General features: G+C 46.2%; 1 protein-coding gene across 6 annotated transcripts in view; it reads left to right on the forward strand.

Annotated features, from left to right (window-relative positions):
* Window positions 1–18,904, forward strand: part of Flnb (filamin B) — a 148,140-nt gene that overhangs the window by 122,786 nt on the left and 6,450 nt on the right. For 4 of the 6 annotated variants that reach the window (XM_063257340.1, XM_003480081.5, XM_003480082.5 and 1 more), the window contains 12 exons: window positions 513–653; window positions 2,781–2,909; window positions 3,837–4,010; window positions 4,843–5,001; window positions 5,314–5,517; window positions 6,168–6,320; window positions 6,422–6,544; window positions 8,983–9,249; window positions 9,764–9,901; window positions 11,092–11,207; window positions 14,267–14,399; window positions 16,904–17,080. In XM_063257340.1, the coding sequence (XP_063113410.1) occupies window positions 513–653; window positions 2,781–2,909; window positions 3,837–4,010; window positions 4,843–5,001; window positions 5,314–5,517; window positions 6,168–6,320; window positions 6,422–6,544; window positions 8,983–9,249; window positions 9,764–9,901; window positions 11,092–11,207; window positions 14,267–14,399; window positions 16,904–17,080 (1,914 nt within the window). The remainder of the gene's footprint in view (window positions 1–512; window positions 654–2,780; window positions 2,910–3,836; window positions 4,011–4,842; window positions 5,002–5,313; window positions 5,518–6,167; window positions 6,321–6,421; window positions 6,545–8,982; window positions 9,250–9,763; window positions 9,902–11,091; window positions 11,208–14,266; window positions 14,400–16,903; window positions 17,081–18,904) is intronic. The other 2 variants (XM_013143874.3, XM_063257339.1) reach the window with 2 other exon arrangements.

Here is an 18,904-nt window from a genome sequence, read left to right on the forward strand (position 1 = left end):
GATCTAGAAGCCTCTGAAGTTGTAGAACGTGTTTTTTTGAAGAGGTGGTTTGTTCATAGGTTGTATTTCATTCTTGAGAAATCCTATGATTTTGTCTAAGTTCAGGACAGCTTGGTTTAGGTGACTTTCCACTATTATGTTTCTTTTCCCCTAGAGGTGCCTATTTTTCCACATATAGTATGAACTCAGCATTGAGATGAATTGAACAAGGGTTACTTTTTCTTTTCAGTCTATTCAGTGCTTCCTCTTTTGACTGGTTGTGATGCTTATGCTGCTGGGCTTGTGGTCTTCTCAAGACCTGTTTGAGCCTCTAATTTGCCAATTGTAGAAAATCTGTGGAAGTCAGAGGGAACCGAAAAAAAGGCAAATAGGTCTCCAGTTCCAAACACTGAGGGACTTGGATGATTCAGGCAGTACGAACTGGATCTGATGACATCTGTGTGTTATGTTGTGCTCAGCTTCTTGGGGAAAGTGGTGGGTGGACTTACAGCACATGTCCCTGTGCCCCACAGGAGAAATCCACATGCCGTCTGGGAAGACGGCCACACCCGAGATTGTAGACAACAAGGACGGCACGGTCACTGTCAGATATACACCCACTGAGGTTGGGTTGCATGAGATGCACATCAAATACATGGGAAGCCACATCCCTGGTAAGTAGAGCTCAGTAGTGTGGCTTGTAGGGCCAGCAGGATTGCATGCTCCAGGTCCTGGTAGTCAGCTGCTGTGCAGGGCAGGCTTGGACAAGCAGTGTTGGTGTCCCTGTGAAACCAGATGGCCTGGAACTCCAGCACATCAACCGGTTTCCCGAAGATTATGCAGCTCATTGTCCTGGATCATAGTGCAGGCCCTCTGGTCTGCAGTTGTTTGTTTTTGTTACTGTGTGGAGTGTGACCAAAGGTCAAGTGGGGAAAGAATTGCAGGGCGTAGTGAGGGACTTTCCAGCCTGGCTTGGGGAACCCTGTATGCTATAAGTCTTGGGGCAGCATCAGAGCAGAAGAGATAATGAGAAGTCAGGCCTTGACAAGGAAAACTGGCTCAGGTTTCATGGCCATCAGCTGGCAACCGCACTGGTGGTTATACTGTTTGTTGTTTTATAATTGTTTAAATATTTTTGTTTAATATTTTCAGTAGGTAACACATGGTTTAAAACAAAAGTGATGAGAAAGGTTTCCTTCCCATATATGAGAGTATTTTTGAGGCTGCATACAAATGGGACTGTAGCTTTTAATTTCACACCCAGTGCAGTCTGCAGTTGGTCTACTCTTGCTCTTTTCATCTGACAGTATGTCCAGGAGCACTGTGCAGGTCTGCATAGAGCATCTTCACAGCCTCCCCTCATTCAGACACTCCACTGCATATTCCAACAGTTCCCTACAGAGGGCATTTTGGTTCTGCCCACCTTTTGTTGTTCTAATCCCACTGTAGCAAATAGCTTGTCACAACCACCATCTTCCCCTTGCCAGGATGTACCTTTGGGGTTTGGTTCTCAGAGCAGAGGTGCGAGGACACAGGTACAGGCAGCTGTGGTTTTGATAGATTGTGCCCGCTGTCCACCCTGCGGCATACTCTGCACACCCATCAGTGACAGGGGCATCGACACTTTCAGGGCCAGCAGAGGGAGCTGATAGATGTTTGGACTGTTGCCAGTTAAACTGTTGACAAAAACAGTCCTTGGTGTTGCTTTGTTTGCATTTCTCTTGTGAATGAGATTGAGCAACTTTCCATTTGTTTAAGTGCCATTCATATTTCTATTTCTGTGAACTGAATGCTTGTATGCATGGTCAGTTTTTCTGTTTGTTTTTTGGCCTTTTTAAAATCAGTTTCTAACAACAATTTAAATAATGAGAAACATTAGCCCTTTGCGAAAGGATTTTAAATATTTTCTGAGATTTATATTTGTATTCATTTATGTAATCTTTCTTTTAAGCAAAACTGTATGCCCGGCTTTAAATATTCTAAATGTGCTGATATAAAGAATGAAAAATATTTTTCCTCCATTGTTCCCACTTTTACTGCTGGTGTGTATGGGCGTATTTGCATGTATTTCTCTATGTATCCACAAATAGTGTGGTTGTGTCCTGTTTGCTTTTAAAGGAATGGCATAATGATGTTAATATTATACAGCAACTTGCTTTTTCTCTTGTCACTAGAACACATTATGGATGATGTCTCGAGATCTGTATGTCTGAAACATACAGATCTCCCTCATTCTTTTTAATGGCCCATGAGGAGGTTAGCCCCCTTTTGATGGATGCTGGGATCTTCTGATTGGCATGTGACCTCCATGAGAATGAAAGTGCTTGCATAAGGTTGGGTATGGGTGTGGACAGGAAAGACCTGTGTGGAGCAAATCCTGGAGGTGTACTCCTTAGCCCAGAAGGCCTTACGTTTGAAATAGCCAGACTAAAAAACCTTCTGAAAAAGCAGATCTTTGCAATTACCTTCTCTCTAGTGGAGGATCATTTGTCTGCATGATCCCTGCCTTTTCCTTAGTCGTCAAATTGGTTGGATTCTCCTGCTTTAGGCCTCTAGTCTGAGCTAGAGCAGCCTCAGTGACTGTTTTTCTCACAGGTTTGTATATAACCCACAATAGAATCATACTGTGGTCTAGCCCGGGAAAGGGGAGGGGAGGCACAGCAGCTTCTCTTTTGTTGGGTGCCTCTCCTCAGCAGCTGCCAGACCTACCTACTAACAGGTGCATGTTCAGATGCCCATCATCCAAGATATCCATTCACCTCTTAACGAGCTCCCGTTTTGTCTGTGTCCTTGGCCAACAGAGAGCCCTCTCCAGTTCTACGTGAATTACCCCAACAGTGGGAGTGTTTCTGCCTATGGTCCAGGTCTAGTATATGGCGTGGCCAACAAGACCGCCACCTTCACCATTGTCACCGAGGATGCTGGAGAAGGTACTGTGTGATTTCCATAATCATGCACTCTGGCTGGCTTTCTGTTCAGAGAGACAAGTGGATGGTTCCAGGGCAGATGAGATTATTACTAAGAGTCACAGCACATACCTATAGTTCTGGTGCTTGAGAGGCTGAGGAGAGAGGTCACATGAGTCCAGAGTTTAAGAGTATCTTGGGTAAGGGGCTGGGGATTTAGCTCAGCGGCATAAGCGCCTGCCTTGCAAGCAGGCAGTCGTGAGTTTGATCCCTGGTACCGATAAAAATGAAAAAGACCAAAAAAAAAAAAAAAAAGAGAGTATCTTGGGTAACATAATGAGGCACATCTCAAATTGGGGGGGGGGAGAACAAAAAGAAACTGCTGAGTGGTGATATTTGCTTGTTTTTCTCTCACATAAATCTCTCTTCTATAGAGCTGCTATTTCTCCTACCCAAAACAGAAATGTTTGAAATCTTGTATTCTGGTTGAAATCAAATCTGTGCTATGAAATATTTTATGTAAAGCACCTGGAATTTAAATGTGCTTTGATGGAGGATGGTTGTCCACAGACCTCCCGTGAACACTTAGTGGCTCTGGCATGGTGAAGCTATGGCCAAGTCCATGGTGTTCATGGAGAGTCCTAAGCCTCTCCATGTGAGGTGCCCAGCCTGACTGACAGTGATGGCCTGTGTCTGGCCCTGTCCTGCCCTGTAGGCATGATTACACTGGAGGGCTCCGTCTCTTCCTTGTTTTGTGTCTCCTGAAGAGTTGGGGCTACTTGAGGGATTAATTCAGGTGATAGGGTGGCTTCCCAGGTGGCTTTTTGCTTTGTAGCCAGCTTTGTCATGTTGAGACTCATGTGGAATGTGTCACTGTGTTGTCCCTAGCATCAGGGCTGCCCTGGTGTCTTAGTCCTTACCTAACTGCCCTCTCACTGCTTTCCCCCTCAGGTGGCCTTGACTTGGCTATCGAGGGGCCCTCGAAGGCAGAAATCAGCTGCATCGACAACAAAGACGGAACATGCACAGTGACCTACTTGCCTACCTTGCCAGGCGACTATAGCATTCTAGTCAAGTACAATGACAAACACATCCCTGGCAGCCCCTTCACAGCCAAGATCACAGGTAGAGTTGTCTGGCTTTCTGGCAGCTTCCTCACAAGGGGCATAGCTGCCCCGACAGCCACTCATTGCATCAGATCACAGGTGGCAAGCTTTGCATCTGTTTTAGTTTAGATGTTTATGGGGACTCTTTGAGGGTCCTTTATGTGATAACCTGGGGAAAAACAAGGGTGTTTATTTTGTACCAGCATACATTCAGATAGAGGTGTTCAAATAATTCTTAATGCTGGAGTGCCCAAGCTCACAAGGAGCCCATCAGCATCACTGCTAGACAGGTTTTCTACTGATCATTTTACTGAGAGGAAAACAAGGTTTGGTGAAGTATGTAGCAGCCTAGCTAAGTTCACAAATGAGTATTCTGGGATGCAGTTTCAGGTATCCCATGCCAAGACTCATTTCCCTAACTTGTGTTCTGTCTGCTGGGTTTGGGTCCTGCTATCAGAGGGTTATAAGGAAGATGTACTACAAGGTGAAGTTCCAGTTCCTTGGGTGCTCAGATCTGTCTGAAGCATCCAGCAATACCAAAAACTGTACCTGGAAATATCCAAGAGTATGGGGCAGGTAGGAGGTGCTTTTTTGCATCAAAGGACTCTTTTACAAAGCAGCCCATGAAATTTCACATCTCAGATCCTGCCAGCTCCTAGTCTTCCTTGAGCCAAGCATAAGTTTCAGTCTCCCTTTGCTGGTCAGGACTGTCCACTGTCTGCAGCGTATTTTGTCACTTACTGTGGATTATTGGTTCTTGCCTGCTCATCTTTGAATGACGTGTGGGGTGAGGGCTCTGGAGAACCAGGCTGACCACATTTAACACAACCATACTGGGGCTCGTTTTCCAGATGACAGCAGGCGCTGCTCCCAGGTGAAGTTGGGCTCGGCTGCTGACTTCCTGCTGGACATCAGTGAGACTGACCTCAGCACCCTGACAGCCAGCATTAAGGCCCCATCTGGCCGTGATGAGCCCTGTCTCTTGAAGAGGCTGCCCAATAACCATGTTGGTGAGCTCAGCTGCTTTCTGCTTGGGGCCTGGAGAGATATGAGTTGGAGACAGGCTCCTGAGGGCCTTTGCTGGGAAACTGATGGCTCCATGGGATATGTGATGTTCTAAACCCACCATGTCTCATGCGTGATAGAAATTCAAGTATGTTTCTACATTTCGACATTGGCAGCCTGGCATGTAAGAAAGTCAGGGAGTCAGAGTTTGAGAGTATGCCACCCCTCCTCCCCCATTTCCTCTCTCTTCTCCTCTACTTCCCTTCCTCCAGTTCCTTTTTTGTCTCCTTACAAACCCCAACTTTGTTTCTGTACAGGTATCTCCTTCATTCCCCGGGAGGTGGGCGAGCACCTTGTCAGCATTAAAAAGAATGGCAACCATGTGGCCAATAGCCCTGTATCCATTATGGTGGTCCAGTCTGAGATCGGGGATGCACGTCGAGCCAGAGTCTATGGTCGAGGTCTATCAGAGGGCCGGACTTTTGAGATGTCTGACTTCATCGTGGACACAAGGGATGCAGGTATGTGGGGTGGTTCCAGAGGAAATGCCCAGATTTTAGAGGAACTGGTATCTTTTTGCTCAGATTGTTTCATTTTTTTCATCCTACCAACGCTTTCTTCTCTCTGACCATCCTTCGAAAGGGGCATGTCCTTCTACCTACATTATCATTTAAACCCTGGGAGTGTCAGTATTTGTTTTATAGATGAAGAAATTGAGACTTACAGGGATTATAGCCCCAAATAGTCTTGGAATTTGAGCCCAGAATTCTGGACAAAGCCCCAACTTCAGGGCCGATGGCTGTTGATTGGTTGGCCTAGTTGTGGCAACTGGGAACTGTTTAAAAATTCGAATTAGGGCCATGGTGGAGAATAAAGCCTTGCAGCAGTGCAGGCTGTTCCTGGAAGCCTTGGTCACATCGAACATGGGCTTTGTGGGATGTTGGCAAATGTCCTCGAGGAAAAAGTTCTTTGGTCAAAGCCATGTTTAGGAGGTATAGAACGTTTCAGAGCCTTTAAACCTCTCTTGTGCTTGAGGCTCCCAGATAGGCTATTCTTCCTTTTCTTTTTCTTTTTTTTAAACTTTCTGGAAACAGTCTGAATTTCAAGGGGCATCCGTCAAGCCCTCCTTCCCAGAGTTGGTGTCCCTTCAGCCCGGGCTGCTGTGTTGTAGGTTATGGTGGCATATCCTTGGCAGTGGAAGGCCCCAGTAAGGTAGACATCCAGACAGAGGACCTGGAGGACGGCACCTGCAAGGTCTCCTACTTCCCTACCGTGCCTGGGGTTTACATCGTCTCTACCAAGTTTGCTGATGAGCACGTGCCTGGTATGTGCTTTTCTCTGCCTTCCCACTCTGATGCTTAGGTTTGCCATAAGTCCTATAACTTGGCCTCTGGGCTGCTCACAGGCACCTTCTTGGTCTTGCAGGGAGCCCATTTACTGTGAAGATCAGTGGGGAGGGAAGAGTCAAGGAGAGCATTACTCGAACTAGCCGGGCCCCCTCCGTAGCGACTGTTGGGAGTATCTGTGACCTGAACCTAAAAATTCCAGGTAAGTGTAGGGTGTTGAAGGGGGCAGGGGGCAGCTTGGGAACCAAGTCCAGGCATGACCCAGAATGTTCTATCCAAGTTGGCTCCAGTGACCTCCTTTCATTTTATGATTTTTTTATGCTTATTTTCACAGAGACCTATTTAAGGAAAATAAATCTATTTACCTGAAACTTTTTCATCTTCTAAATGAAAATTACTTTGTTTTGTAACATAGGAAAAGCATAGCTATATTTTTAGATTTACTATTTATCAAACAGAATAATGAGAGACCTGGTCCCATTGATACCAATATCTGGTGGTAAGAGGTGGCAGCCTTCTAACATTTTCACCTGTCTCTTTCATGCCTCAAATTAAGACAAGGCCCATACTGCAAAACTGGTAGGCCACATCGATCCCTGTAGGGCCCAAACTACCAGAACTGGTAGGCCACATTGATTCCTTATGGGGCCACTGAACAGTAGCTGGGCCACATCGTCTGTATGAAATGTGGTCCTGTTTTTTCTATGGAGAATTTACTGTGTCACTGAGAGTTCTGTAGCTCCTCTGCTCGCAAGCTGATACATGCTGTGGGGATTGCATAAATTGTGTGGAGAAAAATGGTAAACCATGCCCAGTGAAGTGTGAGTGGTCTCCCAAGGAGGGGCAGCTTTTCTACATGGCACCACCCGTCTTTGCTAGTGTGTTGTGCATCTGTTGGCTTTGCCTTTTCAACTGTAGTTGGTCAGTGGTTCTTAACATGCAGACATAATCATACGTGAATGGGTCACATGTGAACATGGTAAGAGTCTTGTTACTACAGGGTTGAGACAAGATCACTTTAAAAGAGCTGTGTTGATTGTGAGTTTGAAAAGTCCCTGTGCCTGGAATGGAGGGAAAGAGGAGAGATTGCTGGTAGTGCATTTCAGAGGTAGATGTGCTTTGGCTGACTACCCCCAGAAACCTCTTGGTGCCCCTTTCTCCACATGCCCATAACCCTGGGTACCGCCTTTCATTCCCACTTCGACCAGTCCAATGGAAAAAATGTGGGTAAGGGTAACCCCAGTTACTATTCATTTCTCACATTACTAGTGTCTGGGTCTGTTTATATGTGCTCCACATCTGACCTTTTGCAAGTTATCTGTTCTGTTCTCCTTGCTTGTTGTTTCTTGTGGAATTAGCAAGTGGCTTTGTGCCATGTGGACACTTGTCCTTTGTCTCTTCTGGCTCTTAGTATTCTTTTTAGTTACTTGGTAGCTGATGACTCTGGGGCGGATGCTTTCCTCCTCGATTCGCATGTGACCTTTTGACTCTGTTTGAAGGTAGGGGTAGCCTATCAGGTTTCAGGTATCTGTAGGACCAGCGACCTGGGGTATCTTGTCAGTTTGGACAGCCATGACAAAGTAACATAAACTGAGTAGCAGTGACTGACCGGCATTCATTTTTTCCTCCCATTGTGGAGGCTGGAAGGCCGGGTTGGGCTAGCACGGTCAGGTGTTAGTGGAACTGTTGCAGTTTGTAAATGGCCTGCTTTTCCTGGGACTCTAATAAGTGCTGAGAACTCTAATCCCTTCCTCATGCCATCATCTGATCCTGATCACCTTCCAAAGGCCCCACTCTTAGAACTGCCACATTGCAGGGAATAATGACCAGCATGAGTTTCAGAGGAGCATGTTCAGTCCGTAACATAGCGCAGCCTCTTCTTAACTTCCTTTCTCTGTCCTCAGGGCTTAGAGTCTGATCTGTTCCACCAAGATCTTGTAGGCATGAGGGTGTGATTTCTTATGGGATGTAGGTGATGGCAGTGCCCAGTGGCCCACCTGCTGCCCTCTGGCTCCTCCACGTCAGTGTGGGCACACCTGGTCTGCACCTGCTACTGGTGGCCCTGAGGTATCACTTTCCTGACAGGATGGTCTCTGGTTTGCTGAAAAACTTTGTTCGTACATGGATCCCTGCCTCTACCATCTGTCTAGATACTATTTGTCCCATTATTAGAAATGCCAAAGCTTCTTGATAATAAGGGATGAGGTCCTTGTGTTTTCTACTCTACCTACTTAGGAGAAAGAGTACATCTAAGTGTGACAGCCACATCACCTTTGTCCTGGGAACACCTAAGTTGCAGTGGGTTTTATTCACAGGCTGTCATTGCTAGCTTGGGCTGTGGTTTGAGGATGCAATGGAGAAGGAACTTGGCTCCAGGCAGGTTGTAAAAGTTCTCAGTTGGACAAGAAGTGTCAGTGCCCCCAGAATGTTGTCTGCTCTGGATTGCATTCAGGGCCCTGGCCCTTCATGCTGGCCACAGGAGGGTAGACCCCCTCCCCCCCCACCTGAGAGAAGGGTGCCTGAGCACCTCATGTCCACCAGGCTGCACCTGCACCCTCCGCTGCTTGCTGTGCATGTCCCGCTCTGCCTCAGCCCTTACCCTAACCCTCCTCTTTCTTCCAACCTTCCACTGCCTTTCAGAAATTAACAGCAGTGACATGTCAGCCCATGTCACCAGCCCCTCCGGCCGCGTGACTGAGGCGGAGATTGTGCCCATGGGGAAGAACTCGCATTGTGTCCGGTTTGTGCCCCAGGAGATGGGTGTTCACACAGTCAGCGTCAAGTACCGCGGGCAACATGTAACTGGCAGCCCCTTCCAGTTCACTGTGGGGCCGCTTGGTGAAGGGGGTGCCCACAAGGTCCGGGCAGGAGGCCCTGGTCTGGAGAGAGGAGAAGCTGGAGTGCCAGGTGAGTGTTACAGGCAGGTCATCCCTGGAGGAGAGTAAAGTGGAGCCTGGCCATGTGGGCATCTGTACCCTTGCCCCATGGAGAAGACTTCTGCTGGGTGGTGGTGGGACATCCTTGCTCGAGGCTTCTGTGTGGCTTGGTGGTTTTGTATCACTCCTGTATCCAAAACTAAACAAACTTATGGGACTTCTCAGGGGCTGTAACTTAGTGTGCATTAGAGTCTCTAAGAAGGGAACAGAGAGCTGACTGTTTCCAGAGTATTCTAATGGCTGATGTTCTGTGGAGCACGTTGCTGTGCTGCACCCTCTGCTGGGTCCCTGCAAGGGTCCCTTTTCCTGCCAGCTGCTATGGGACAATCTGTGGGAAAAATAGTGAGCAATCTCAAGCTTTCCTGGCTTGGTCTGAGTGTATTCAAAGGATACAAAATTTCCCATGAATTCAGGAATCATGGGTGGGTGCTTTAGGAAACTGCAGTGATGGCTTGGTCACTAACTGGGTGTTTCTTTGCTCTCAGCCGAGTTCAGCATCTGGACCAGGGAAGCAGGCGCTGGGGGCCTCTCCATTGCTGTTGAGGGCCCCAGTAAGGCCGAGATTACATTTGATGACCATAAAAATGGGTCATGCGGTGTGTCTTATATTGCTCAAGAGCCTGGTATGTACTCAAGGATCAACTAAGGATATTTTCCTTGTTCAGAGATGGTTAGGTTGCCAGGAAGAGAAACCCAACAACCTAGCTTGAGTAAAACAGCTAGGTATCACAGGGGTGGGAATTGTTGTTCTTGGTATCCTTTTCATTTCGCTGTTGGCCTCTCTGCTCTGCTTCTTGCTTTCTTTTAACTGCTTCATTAACTGACTGGCATGCTCTGCCCAACCCAGTGCCTGCACATGCTGGATAGAGCAGGGGATCTTCATCTTTTGTGTGCCTGGAGTCCCTTTGGCATCCGGTTAAGCTTATGGGAATCATTTTCAAGATAAAGTTTTGAAATACACAAAATAGTTTTGAAATGTACAAGATGGATCAAATGATAGAGGAAATCAATTATATTACCATGGAGTTATTGAGCTTGTGTTAAAGTATAGTCACTAGTTCTTATCAAATACACATCATAGCCATGAATACATGTCTTCATTAATATATCAAATTATAAGATATTGGGAAAGAGTATTAATGACCTTAATTTCAAAGTAGAGCTAGGTGTAAATGGTTATGTCAAGACAGCTGTAAAATTTAAAATGCTTGCCTGGCTAGCACGAGATTGTGAGTTCGATCCTTGGTAAACACACACACACACACACACACACACACACACACACACACACACACACAACACTCCCCACGATCCAAATGCTATAAAGATAACCTGCAATTTTTTTGGGGGGGGGTTTATTTTGATGTTAGGAATTGAACTCTTGACTTTATGCTTGCCAGGCGGGCCTATGCCGCTGAGCTATATCCAGCCCTCACCTGTGATTTTTTTTTTTGTGGGTGATAAAAGTCACAGGTACTTTCCTTCTGCTGTGATTTCTTGTGAACTTTTCTGAAAGGAAATGCTAGATGTCAGTTAGAGGTTAGTGAAGATACAGTTGCAGTGTTTTTCTTTTTTCCTGTTCAAGTCTGTAGATCTCCTGGATTCTATACATAAACGCTGTGAAACTCTGTAGACCCAGGTTAAGAATCACCAACTTTGGCTAAGAAAACCATATTGACTCTTTCAGCCAGTCTCCTGGGGCCATTAAGACAGGCTGTCCTCTCTCTGAGGACATTTTAGCCATAACAAACAAGGCCACTCTGGAAGGACTTTCCCAGAATCTCTGAAATGATGGGGCTTCCTCTCCCAACAGGTAACTACGAGGTGTCCATCAAGTTCAACGATGAGCACATCCCCGAGAGCCCCTACTTGGTGCCTATCATTGCACCCTCCGACGATGCCCGCCGCCTCACTGTTATGAGCCTTCAGGTGAGACGCAAGGAAGCATCCATCTCCTTGGCCACAGACTGACCAGTGGGACCCCCTGGACTCCTGAGGCCTCTTCAATCCCCCCCAGAATGCCCAGGCCCTGTGCATGTTTGTCCATAGGTGTTGCCAGGCATGGGCAGGCATCTCAGTGGCAGGGGCAGACACTCCATCTCCTGCTAAAAACAATGGGGCCAGCAAAATCAGACTCAGTGAGCAATATCTCTCACTTGGTTAGGCACAAATGTACCTTTTAAATATTTATTTAAAAGAAACAAAGAAAGCCTGTTAATAATTGGTTAAAAGATTAAGAGGGCTTTGGAAACAAAACAACATGTTACAAAAAGTCCAGTGTTGTCTAGTAGGCTGTTGTTAGCTTCTTTTTCTTCAAGATAGTCAATTGCAGTTTATTATTTTTAGGGTGATTTATTTACAGTTCATGAACAAGGAACTATGCTAAGAGGTTTACCAGTGTTAGCTCAGTAAATCCTTGCAACAGCTTGGTGAGTAGTTTCTCTTGGTCCCATTTTAGAGATGGTACAAGAAGCTTATGCAGCCATGGCACAGCTGGTATAAGATGGCAGTGTAAGGGCTCTGTGGCTCTAGGCCTTGTCCACTTGCTACAGATGTCTCCCTGCCATCCTACAGTGAGTTGCATAGTCCAGTCTATTGGATACCAGGAGATACAGCATTTCCTGTCTTAAACAGGTGGCTTAATTCAGGTCTACCCCTGCACCTTCAGCCAGAGAGCTACTGAGGATGCTTGTGTGTCTTTGGCTCAGGATACTGAAAACCAATGCAGTGCCTGAATCCAGAGTGGCAAGTTGTGATATAATGCCAGAATATTAAAATGTGATTTCTGGGGAGGAGGGCTTCTTAAGTAGCCTTCAGCTGCCCCTACTTCTTCAAATAATCTTAGATTAGAACCCAAAAATTGAGAAACCAAATTGGTGACATCATTGCTTTTAGTTCCATAAACCTAGTTTGTACCTGAGATTTCTAAACTTATCCTGGGAAAAATGAGGATATTACTACTGATCCCAAATTAGTAGTCCTTCAGGTAGGGACCTAGTTCAGAACTCAAACCAGAGTCACAATCTGCACATTGAAGAGGCCTTGTCTGGAAAGTCCCAAGGGTACCAACTGGTCACTGCGGTGTCGATGTTTTTCTTGTGTTTCATTTAAAAGCTTCTTAACAGAAATTCCTTTTTGTGACTGACTTAACTAAAACCTACGGAGGGAGATAAACCCAGCATTTTGTTAAGGGCAAAGAGCTGCCTTCACGCATCTCAATTACTTTTGGATCTTCTAAGGTGTTTATCTCCCTCTTGAGGATTTAGCAGCAAGTGGATTTCAGGTAAAGTAAATGATTCTATCCAAAAGGAGCTTGTTTGAAGCACAATTCTCCAGAAAACTTTTCTGTGGAGTCCACACATCATACTCTGATTATAAATATTTCAACAAGTTGCAAGTACATCAAGCTTTTTTGAATCAGCTGCTACAGCAAGAAGAGCCCGTATGTCTGTGTTGTCCCCTGTTCTCCCTGGGTCATTTGATGCTAGAGGATATGTGCATTATTTATCAGAGCCTTGGTGGAGGCAACACAGCAGCATCTGGTGCTGATTAGGCAAGAGAGGCATGTAGTGTTTTGTCTCGAGATGTTGATGAAAATTGGAGTCCTGGTGATCAAAGAGACCTAGTTTTGTGTGATGTCCTTCCTCTCCAGGCTATAACTTCTATTTAGCATAGTCATGTAGAACATTCTGCAACAGTGGGATGTCCTCCATCTTTACTGTGCAATACACTAGTCACTGGCCTCATGCGGTTACTGCACATTTAATTGTGGCTAGAGTAATTGAGGAGCTGAATTTTTCATTTTTACTTTTCAATACACAGACAGACAGACAAATCTGTTTGGGCCTTGCTGCTAACATGCAGTCCTTGGACCAGCACCATTAACATTATCTGGAAATTTACTTAAAATGTAAGGCCCAGACTGCCTGGATCAGAATCAGCATTTGAACAGGCCCCCAGGTGACTCACTTGCAGATGAAGTGTGAGCTATGCTGCTTTCAAGGCTATATCTGAGGACTGGCCGGTCAGTCACCTGTAGCCTCATACCATTGACCTGTGAAGTGTTGATGCTGTCTGTGTTCCCTAGCATCTAAATTCTTAATCCACTTCTCCAGGAAGGCACAGTTCCTAAGACAAAGCTTAGGTAACGAAAGTGACCCAAGGCAGAGCCAATGCTACTCTTCTTCGTGTTGCTTTTTGGAGAGGAGGACAACTTCTGAAAGCATATTAATAGTTGAATAATAAGCCGACATTTCAGAACCTTTCTATGTATCATCCAGGCCCTTGGCTGAGTGTGTGACATGCAGAACTTTTTTTGCGCCTCACAGCAGCTTTTTGGGATAGATTCAGTAATTGTGTCTATTTTATAGATGAGGAAACTGAGATTGAAAGAAGTGTAGGATCTTAGTTATGTTACTAGGAAATGGTAGTGAACCAGATCTGGCTGATGCTTAGCCATCATAGAGTGGCTGCTTACCTTGAACTTGTCTGGCTTTTTTTTTTTTTTTTTTTACAATTTTTTAAAGTTCTCTCCATTCCCTCACTTGAGATGAAAACAAGCATTGCTTGAACTTTGTTCATGCTAGTGTGTGCATGGTGTTGTCTATAGCCAAACTCTTCCTTAAAGGGGTCCTTATTTTTTGGCATGGAAAAGATACTAGGTTTATGGCTTGTGCAGTTCTTGTTGGCATACTTAAAACTGCAGTCCTGTTGCCTGCCATGTCTCTAGTCTCCAACCCCACGAACTATCTCTGCCAATCTGAATCAAGATGATTTGGGGACAAGACCATGCAGATGTATGTCTCTGCTTTCCTATATTTTATTCTAGAAATGTGGAACATGATCCAGCAATTCTTTTGTCATCAGATATGTGGAAAAATATTCTAGGCCTATTGGCATGCCATCGCCCTGAGTATGGGTCATGTTGGCATGTGCCACTGAGCATGAGTGCTAGGGGCCATAACCTGTCTAATATATTAAATTCTCAGGAATCGGGATTAAAAGTTAACCAGCCAGCATCCTTTGCTATAAGGTTGAATGGTGCAAAAGGCAAGATTGATGCAAAGGTCCATAGCCCCTCAGGAGCCGTGGAGGAATGCCATGTGTCTGAGCTGGAACCAGGTAAGTGGGGGGTCCAGAGTGGGGGACACCCCCTCCCCACACACACTTCCTGCAGAGAGTTTTGCAGAAGGGTATCTCTGGAGAGGCTTGGCAGTTGCCTCAAGGCTGATAGGCCTTCATGTTCTCTCTGCTGTTGCCAGGCATTGTTTGTAAATTAGAATACAAACATTTACCAGGGATTTAGAAATGATCCTTTGATATATGATGCACCGTCTCTTTTTTGCTTTTAAAACAAATTCTGCTTCATTTTTGTTAATTTTTCAGTTTCACATGATATTCATCACAATTTTTCTCTTATATTTTAACAAAATCATAACAGATTTTTATGGTATTGTTGACCTCATGATGAGAGTAACCACACTATGATCTCAATTTACTTTGAGGGCAAGGTGATCGTCTGTGAATTTGAAAAAAAGAGACTGAGTTTCTAGGTCTCGAGCCTCTAAGGTTTTCTCTCCTGCTGTCTTGGTATATAGAATTCTGTAATTATCAGTCAACTTTGAAGTAATCATTTTGCCTGTTAACATTAAGTGTCAGAGGCTCGGTAGGAAGATGAGGCTGAAAAATGCATGATTCCTGTCCTCAAAGAACTGCTCAGAGCTCCTAAGAATGGGGCCCAAAACATGCAGCACCCTGGCTGTCACCCATAGGAGAATCAGGAGCCGATAGTGAAGATGTCAGAACAGGAGAGAACTCTCGCCTGCCTCAGCAAGGTCAGGAGAGCTTCTCAGAGGAGGTATCATTTAATGTACGATTTGATTACAGTTCTGTTTGATGTTGGGCATTTGCTATGTAGTTGGCTGTGTGTCCAGTGAAGGTTTAAATCTAGGACCTGGGTTAATATTCATGCTTCTTTCTTCTGATAGGCAAAAGGAGTGGTAGCAAGGCTCAGAAGGAACAAATTGGGGAGGGGTGGTGGCAGTTTCCTGATGGTCTTGGTTAAAGTGTGGCTGCATCAGCAAGAAGGTGTTACAACATTTAAAAGAGAGTGGTGGGCTGATACTCTGAGAGTGGTCTATTTAAGAAAGCAGGATTAACCCACAGCACTGGAAATGGAAGGGAAGAACCTGAAGCCAGAGAACCATAGCACAGGGTGACCCGTTGGCCTACAAAGAGGGGGTGGTGTTGAGACATGTAGCTGAGTGAATTGAGTAGGGCGGGCATGATAATATAGTTAGCAGAATTAGATCTGCCAGGTAGAGAGTAGGCAAGGGTTGATCAGGGCATTAAAGAGTTGACTAATTGGGGACTTCCAAAGTATCCCCCAGATACTTAAATGGTAATGTTTATTAGCTGTGGCAAATTGGCTCACTGTAGTATTGGCTCAGATGCCAGTGAAGTTTAGCATCCAGACCCTTAGGCAGTACTTGAAGTCCCAGAGGTGTCTTAAGAGGATGCCAATTATAAATCCCCAACTCAAGCCAGCTCACACAATAAAGAGGCCCAATAATTGATGTAACAAGAAAGTTCAGGATCTAAGGTGAATTTCAGTGGTTACTGATTCACTCATTCATGCATGTTCTCCAGGCTTCAGAGGCCTGTACTGTTTTGTGGGCCTCATTCTGAAGCTGGCCTACTTCCTGGTGGCGAGATGCTGCAGTAACACTAGACTCTTCATCTTTGCAGCATACCAATCAAAGGACATTCTCTTCTTAGGATTCTTTTTCCTAAGTCTGAGAGGTACCAGAAGTATCCAGAGAGGTACTAGAAGTATCCAGCCAGCTTCCTCTCCCATCTCAATGAACTGGGGCATGTGCCAATTCCCAAGTCATTTCTCGTGGTTAAGAAAATGTTATATTTTAAGTGGGTAGGATTGGGTAAAGATTTTCCCCATTCAGTGAGGGGCCACATTTGGGCCCAGGGGTAGAATGTGCTGCTTTGATGCACATTGGCTTACGAGAGGAGGGTTCCTAGCGGGGGACTCCCAGGGAAGATTGCATGCTGAAGGGCATGAGACGGGCAGCCCTGTGAACCCACAGACATTCATCTCTGTGGAGAGGGTTTGGCAGGAGCTGTGGGTGGCACCAGTGCTGAAGGAGATGCAAGATATAGAAAGCCAGGCAGGGGCTGAGAAAGGGGGGAGGAGGCGAGCTGGTGCTTTGTATCCCAGAATACGGTGGCCATGTGCACTGCAGATGGCATGGTTCAGGTGCCTATATTCCAAGCACATAGGGAAAAACCTGTTGGACATTTAGTGGCTCTGAGCTTGTTAAGGAGGACTAATTGCCAGTTGGAACCATTTTTCCCCCCTTCCAGTGGCTACGTAAAAATACCATGACCTAAAAGAAGTGTTTTGGGGTAGAGGCAGGAGTGTGAAGCAGAATTTGAGACTTGGTGCCATTTCCCAAGAGACCAACCAGGGACACACAAGTTGTCCTGTGGTTTGAAATCTGTTTTGCCAGGTGCCAGGCCTTTGAGTGATTAATAATGGCCTGCAGTCCTTTATCCTCACCTGGCTCCAGCATGCCCGCTTGTGCCATCTCACCTTGTACCTTTGCTCCTAGATAAGTATGCCGTTCGTTTCATCCCCCACGAGAATGGCATCCACACCATCGACGTCAAGTTCAACGGGAGCCATGTGGTTGGAAGCCCCTTCAAAGTGCGTGTTGGGGAGCCCGGACAAGCAGGGAATCCTGCCCTGGTGTCTGCCTATGGTGCAGGGCTTGAAGGAGGCACCACAGGTAACACCTTCCTGTGCTTCCTGTCATCCACTTAGCCAACTGCTAGGGCCCAGCCAAGGGAAATCCTCAAGACTTTTGCAGCTTTCTGCAGGGAGACTGGAGTAGCACAAGCTCTGCTGTTCACAAGTGTTTTGGGAGATGTGGTTTGACCCATGATAAATCCAGAGTGAGAGCTCAGTAGCTGTGTTATCACACTTCGTTGCTCTTTGTGGTCCACACATCTTCCTTTGCTAAATTCCTCGATCCTAGTGACAGAATGCTGATAGCTGGGGAACATAGCCCATTCTGACGATTTCTTTACTTGTGTGGGATTCATCTTTTGTCTCAGGGCCTGCTGTGAACTCCAGGCCATGGGTTCCTTTAGTGGTTCCCTGGGCTCCCAGAAATGCATTGAAACAATGGAAGATCTATCTTTTATTCTCTGATCTCACAGAAGAAAAGAAAAAATGGCGATGGTCCAAGATTTCTAAAGGTTTTTGGACCCATTACAACCTATTTTCATTTCCAATCTTTGCCCCAGATGGAACACATCTGACTGTGAAAACACAGGCAGGGAAGAAGAGACAAAGTGAAAGTCGTTTCACTGCCTTGCTCCTGCTTCTCCAGCCAGGCCCAGAAGTAAACACTGCTGGCAGGTCAGGGCAGCCGTTATTCTGGACAGCTCTGGTTAGCTGGCTACTGTGCCGGACAGGAGGGGACACAGTTCTGCATTTGTTTTACAGAAGTAATCTCATTGCTCATTTGACATTTTTCTTTCTTTTCGTTTGTGGGGATTAAACCCAGGGCTTCACATGTACTAGGCATGCTCTCAACCCCTGCCCAGAGTCACACCTACCTTACATCCTCAGTCCTTTTTTAGTTTTTATTTTGACACAAGGTCTCCTTAGCTGCCCAGGCTAGCCTTGAACTTGCAATTGTCCTGTCTCACCCTCCTATGAAGCTGGGATTAAAAGTATGTGCACCCCATGCCCAGCTCTTCACTTGCTATCTTAAAGATGTGTCAAAACACAGAGCTCTGTCCCCTCTTAGTGGCTGCAGTGGGTATTCCTGCCATGAACCAAAAGCTGTTTACACAGTCAGCTGGAGAAGGGCATCAACTGGTGTCCAGTGTGTTGCCATTTATACAGGTTACAGCTGACACAGGATACCCTGACCTTTGTCCTTTCATGCATCTCCTCAAAGGAGGTCCTCTGTTTGGACTCAGAACAGTTTGCATTTGATGTTACTTGGGGCCCTCTTAGGAAAGTGCCCATCCATCCTGGTTATGTATCCTTGACTCGACTCGACCTCCCCTATCCTCACCCGTGCTATGAAGAGGAAGAGAAGCAGGTGACCTCCCCTCTCCCTGCCAGTGAAAGGATGATGCTGGTTACCCAGTATCAGTTCAGAGGAGCCATTGTCCTGGGCAACCCAGGGGCCCTGCCCAGAAGAGGGGACTCCAGCCAAATAGTGGCCTCAGTGAAACCAGCCCAAGGTGGCACCTGTGCTGCCAGGATCCCCAGGCCATCTGGACTGGTTCCCACAGCACTCTGGGCCAGCAGCTTGCCCACTGATGGACCTTGGGTGATGACCTTTTACAGTGAGGGATGGGGCTATGACCTTAGAGCCAAAGCCCTTAACCCTGGAGCTTTTCCACCTCCCTAAGTAGCTGCTTATTGAGTGGTACCCACTATACCTTCAGCTGCTTTGTTAGGTATTTTAAACCAGGTCCCTGTCAGGAATGGTTTCCTGGCAGCAGTGTGGGCATTTGGACTTGGCAAGCCACCAACCACTGAGGGCTTAGGCGGTTCCTTCTAGCTCATGAGCACATGGCAATCCTGGTTC

This window comes from Cavia porcellus, unplaced genomic scaffold (genome assembly GCF_034190915.1).
Source record: "Cavia porcellus strain 051 isolate PalLab524CR breed Dunkin Hartley unplaced genomic scaffold, mCavPor4.1 scaffold_10, whole genome shotgun sequence".
Lineage (NCBI taxonomy): Eukaryota > Metazoa > Chordata > Mammalia > Rodentia > Caviidae > Cavia > Cavia porcellus.